This window comes from Geospiza fortis, unplaced genomic scaffold, assembly GCF_000277835.1.
Source record: "Geospiza fortis unplaced genomic scaffold, GeoFor_1.0 scaffold172, whole genome shotgun sequence".
NCBI classification, from domain to species: Eukaryota; Metazoa; Chordata; class Aves; order Passeriformes; family Thraupidae; genus Geospiza; species Geospiza fortis.
Window position 1 is genome coordinate 11,924,449 of NW_005054309.1, and position 5,834 is coordinate 11,930,282.

Consider the following 5,834-nt stretch of genomic DNA (forward strand, 5'->3'; position numbering starts at 1 on the left):
TGGGACCGGGAGCGCGGCCGGGGGGAGCGGGGGAAGCAGGCCGGGCCATGGGCAGCGGGGGGACCGGCCGGGCCATGGTGATTTCGCGGCAGGAGGGCGGGAACACGGTGGGCTCTGTGCCGGCCACGAAGGACTGCCAAGTCCCCGGGGCACCGCGGAGAGGGGCCCAGGGAAGGGGCTGGCGGCATGGAGCTCCAGCACCGCGGGGGTCGGTGCTTCGTGCCCGGTGTGGGGAGGGCTGCGGACATCCCGTTTCCGACACAAACCGTTCTCTGTACCATGCCATAAGAAATTGGTTTGTGTTTTTCTTAGTTTTTTGCGCTAATATGCTGTACATTATTATTTGAAGGGTGTGACACCCTCTTCTTTTTCTAAGCATATTTTGCGCATTATGCATTTGATAACTTTGCAGCTTTGAGTCTCGTTGCTGTGACAGTTAGCAAGTAAAAAGCACTTTGTGCTTTCTTTAAAGGAAAGCTGAACATTAGCGTTGACATCATTCAGCACGGCGTAGAAGGACTAGTGTATCTTCTTACTGAGAGTTCCAAGCTTATGGCAAGTATACTTTTTCATGAGGAATCTGGGGATACTCTAGAGATGTCTTCTGGACACTTAGGCCTCTAAAAATACTGGTGAATGGGGAAAAGATAGCTCAAAATTTAATGACGTGTATTATTTTAATTTCAGAAAAAGGTGTCTCATGCTGTTGTCTTATTGAAACATTGTGTCTACATGTATAACTCTGGAATTTGTATTCAGTGTCTGATGCTAAAACTTGACCACGTTTTAATAGTGTAATTTATTACACACAGAGAAGCTTACTTCAGGATAAACTCTAAATAATAAAACTCAAATGAAGAGTTTGTCGTTCAGCTACTGCACAGGATGTGGGCTAGACCAGCCCCCTGTTCAGCATTCCTTGTCTTTGTCCAGTGTGGTGGGTTTGAGAGCTTTTTCAGCTCTTGGCATCAAAAGTTTGAGTGGGTATAAGCAGATACTAAATGATTAGTAGTTGGACAATTACTGTTTCCATCAGAAAGACTAGTAACTATTGATATAGTAGAATATTTGAGCAATGACTACATGGAGAAGGAGTGCAGAGACAAGGAACGCCAGATGAAACTCAGGCAAGTGTTGCTCCCAAGAGTAGGTGAGGAGGGGATGGAAATGGTGCAGAGCCTTTCCTTGGAACAAGGGGTCTTGAGTGACAGGTTACAGTGTACTGTGGTAGGATGTGGCTGGTTGCAGACTGTTATTGCGGGGTGGTGCATTGGAGAGGTACAATGGTGTTTTCTGTGGAGTCACTAACAGCTTCCCCGGTGCTGGGCCAGGCGGCTGCAGTAAGCACAAAGGCCTGTGAAGCTTCTCCTGCCCTTGGGACAGGAGCCTGAGCACTGTGCTGTGTGCTGCACAGGTGCAGATCACTGCTGGGTATTTGTAGTCTGGTTGTTAGTGGCACAGCAGCACCCTGACAAATAGATTCACACAGCATGTCGTGCCTTGTGACACAACTGAGGTGCTCCCTCACGCTGTTTTGGTCTTTGATGTGAAGGCTTACATGTGATGGGGTTGAATGCTCTTAAAAAAAACTGCTTCTGAATCTCATACAAATCTGCAGTAATACATCAACATCTGCAGATCCTTTAAAACCTGGATATTTGTTTTGTCTGAGGTGTAGAATTGTACTTGGACATTCCTGCAGGAAAATAAATAAATAACTGCACCATAGCATAAGTGATGTTTAGTTACAGTTTTATTTGGTTCTCAGGAAATAATGATGATTACCTGGCCTAAATTGCTATTTCTAGATTTCTGAGGTTGACTTCCAAGATTCCATTAATGTTTTGGGATTCTCAGATGAATTGAACAAATCCTTGCTCCAGCTGTACCTTGACAACAGGAAAGAGATCAGGAGCATTCTTGGAGAGCTGGCACCAAGGCTTCCCAGCTACCACAGTCTGGAGTGGAGACTGGATGTACAGGTGACTTCCCTGATGTTTTTAGTATTCCATCCTTTCGTTCACAATTTTTTTGCATAATTAAAACCTGCTAAACAATATAAAAACAATTGAGGCAGCAGTACTTCATGTATTTAAAAGTGACATGACTTTGTTAGTGTCCCACAGACAGCCAGCTGTGAAATGAACAGGATATGCAATGATGCAAAGTACTTGTTGCCTGATGAAAATTGAATTCATGGTTCTATTGATGTTTTTAAAATATCAACATATACTAAACATATTTGGTCTTGATTATTACCTTAATTTCAGAAATATTATGAAAGCATTGATTAAAGCGGGTTAGTATTAATTATAAAACACAATAGTAGCTTGTGTGTATCTTTAATGTGGATGCAAAGGGTTTCTGAACATTAGTCTGAACAGGTTCTACAAAGCTGTTGAGAACTGCTAAGAACAAACTTTGATAACCAATGGTCATTTTCGTGTTCCTGTTCCACTGAACCCCTCCTGCAGCTTGCAAGCAGAAGTTTGAGACAACAGATCAAGCCTGCTGTGACTATGAAGCTACATCTTAATCAAAATGAAGATCAAACTGCCCAGGTGTTGCAAACTGACCCTGCTACCCTTCTTCACCTTATCCAGCAGCTGGAGCAGGCGTTGGGGGAGATGAAGATGAACCACTGCAGAAGAATAGTGCGCAACATGAAATAACCTTGGTTCTTCTCTGCTGTCTTGCTAAGCAGTTTGTAAAACTCAAAACACTGCTCACAAATACATTTTAAGGAAAAATAAATATCTGGATCAGATGAACTGTTTTCCTGTGCCAGGACCTTGAGCCAGTATATACTGGCCAAATATCCTTGGCTGCCAGCTTCGCACATCTATATGTGGTGACCTTTTTCACACAATCATCTTCATATATAGTACATGGTAATTAAATGTGATCAAATATTACTACTTGGGATTTTTGACTGTTATTTTTTATGTAATTGATCTCTGTTTTCAGGTGAAACACAAGATTAGGCCAATACGTAGGTGAGTGGTTTCCCTCATTCCATCTCTCCTCACTACAGCCATAGTCTGGAGCTCAGGGCAGCAAAGCAGAAGTTTTAGATAGAGATCTTTGAAACTTTTTGTGTCATCTCACTATTGCCTGATGAATCTAAACATATTTGCCTTTTTCTCTTGTAAACATTTTAAAAAGTCCAGCTGCTCTAGAGCTGATTGGCATCACAATAAGTGCTGGCAGTCTACACATGGGTCATATCCTGAAGCATGCGCTAACTGAGAAGGGGGAGGGTTTAGCTTGGGGATTCTGAGTAAAATGGTCAGTTGAAAGCAGATGTTGAGAATGCAGAATGTCACTGGAGAGCCTGCATGTTCCTCTGCGCAGTGTGTTGCAATATTGAAGAAGGAAAAGCTGCAACACTGAATAGTTTTGTTTCCTTTTACAAAAAATTACCTCAACTAAGGATGGTCAAAGATAAACTTTGAAGCTGGGTGAAACTGAGAGAAGCTCAAACTCTGGCAGTGATCCACAAAGAGACTCAAGGAGAGAGAGGAGGAGAAAGATCCTTTATGCCAAGCATCTTACTTTTACATTGTACCTTTCAGTTTGTTCTGGGGGAGGTACTGAGCCCGGAAAAGCAGCTGCTCGGCAGCGGGATTTGGGCTTAATTATTGGAAAAGCAGATTTGCCTTTAGGCGAGGTTGGAACTGCTCTGCAAGTTCTTGCTTCTCTGTCTTCACAGCATCCAGGGCAGCTGCTGAGGGCTAGCACTTCCATCCCGCTGGTGAGTGTGACTGCACGGCAAGCAGCACTGGCTGCTGTGCCTCTGTACGGCAGGTGAGGCTGGCAGTGAAAAGGCACATGTGTCAGTAACCCAGAGATACTGGTAAAATAGGAATTCACCCTGGGATACTGACTCGGATTTTCTTCTAAACTCCCAAATTAAAGGTGGCATATAAAGCTGCATTTAATGCATCTTCTCTAATTAATTTGCACTTGCTTTATAGAAACCCTTGAACATGACAAGACTACAAAGCATTTTTCGCAAGCTACTAAAAAAAGTTACAGTGCTACTTTTAACCTATTTTATTTTTAACAGGGTTTTTTTAATTTACTACTGTTCCATTGTGTTCTTTGTTCTCTGTTGCCATTTAGTTCAGAGGAACACAAGTTTTCTGTTCCTGTAGGGCTGCTCACAGATGGATGTGGAGCACCAGCTGCAGTTACTGCCTGCTTGGAGTCTCCTTGCACAGAGCAAACCCAAAGCAGAGGCAGAACCATGCCAGGCTGTGCAGTGTGCCGGTCACTTGTTTACTGAGAAAGAACAAGGCTTGCCCAGGGATCCCTGAATGTTTTATTTTATAACAGACATCACAGGTGTTGCTTCACTTATGTAGGTTTTTTCAGAAAAATGTTAATCTATGAAGAGCTTTGATGTAGAGCAGTGATAGATCTAGATTAAAAACTACATGTGTCATTTCTTTAACTCATTAGATGCTCATCATATAGGGGTACTTTTAAAAGTGGACTTACTTCTAAGCTGTTTGCTTGGGTTTTCATTGAAGTTAAAAGCTGTTTGCTTGGGTTTTCATTGAAGAAGAGATTGAACTTGCTGCTAGAAAATCTACAATAAATAGGGTATAGTCATAGTACTGGGCTTTATAAATCCTTCAGATTAACATAAAATCTCTGTACTATTCAAAAACATTTGAACACCATGTGAAATTGAGATAAAATAATGATATTGACTTATTTTTTTACAATGTAAAATCTTGCAATGAGAACAAAGAAATAATAATAAGGAGCTTTCTATGTCACACTTGTGATTTGGTTCCTTTATCACTTAATCCAACCCCATTGTGATGGAAGTGTCCTTGTCTTCCACAGACTTGATCATATTGAGTCACTTGCCCTGAAAGCTGGTGGTCGTATTTTTTTGTCCAAAGAAGGTAGTTAGTATTTCTAAACAAAGACTAATGACAACAATACTATGAAACTAGTATTGTGAACAATACTATGAAATTAGTATTAAAACTTACAGTTTTAATCACTTTCAAATTATTGGAGAAAAATCCTTTAGCCTATACCAAGTGGTACAATAGCAGATAATTGTATTATTCAGTAAAAAGTGCAGCTGAAACACATCTTGTTGAAGAAGACAGTTCTAACTGTAATAAACGTGGCTTACGTTTGGGACAGATGTGTATGTACTCACCCATGAGATGCCATGCTTATGAAAGTGGTCTAATTAACATAGATGAGATGGCCCCATGCATGAGACTGTCAAAACCTTCCCTTGAATGGACATGTCACCTGGAAAGGAATGGAACGGGTGTGTGGTTTGTCTTTACTCAAAGAAACAGAGCCCTGGAAGCAAAAAAAGCCCTTCTAAAGGCTGTATGAAAAATCACTCGTGTTCAGATCATTATCTGTGCAATAACCACATGCACACACACCCAGATTCTCATATGCAAAGGATTTAAATAAGGATATTGCAGGAAAGAAAAAATGATATGTAATGTCTGCGTATACCTGGAGCAGGTACTGTGATTAGCACTGCTCTTTGAGCTTGTTGCAGCAAGGAACCAGTACGAAGCAGTAGAAGAATGGTACAAAAATTCTTTGGGAAGGGAAACATAAGTCTCAGGAGTACTGGGTTTCCTGACCAGAAACACAGCAGATGTCAGGAAAAATAACAAAAAAAAAAAAAAACAAAAAAAAAACCAAACCCAAAACCCCTCAAAACAATAACAACAAAACCACCAGACCCTCACAAAAACAAAGAACAATAAAACAAATCTCAAGGAGATCTGCTAAGCCAATGGAAATATGAACAGGAAATGTGATGAAATGTAACTGACAAG

General features: G+C 41.3%; 1 protein-coding gene across 1 annotated transcript; it reads left to right on the plus strand.

Annotated features, from left to right (window-relative positions):
* Nucleotides 1-47: 47 nt before the first annotated feature.
* Nucleotides 48-2,918, plus strand: COMMD2 (COMM domain containing 2). Its single transcript, XM_014312311.2, has 4 exons — nt 48-267; nt 473-555; nt 1,809-1,982; nt 2,475-2,918. The coding sequence occupies exons 1-4, from the start codon at nt 48-50 to the stop codon at nt 2,670-2,672; spliced, it is 675 nt and encodes a 224-aa protein (XP_014167786.1). The 3' UTR covers nt 2,673-2,918.
* Nucleotides 2,919-5,834: the final 2,916 nt, after the last annotated feature.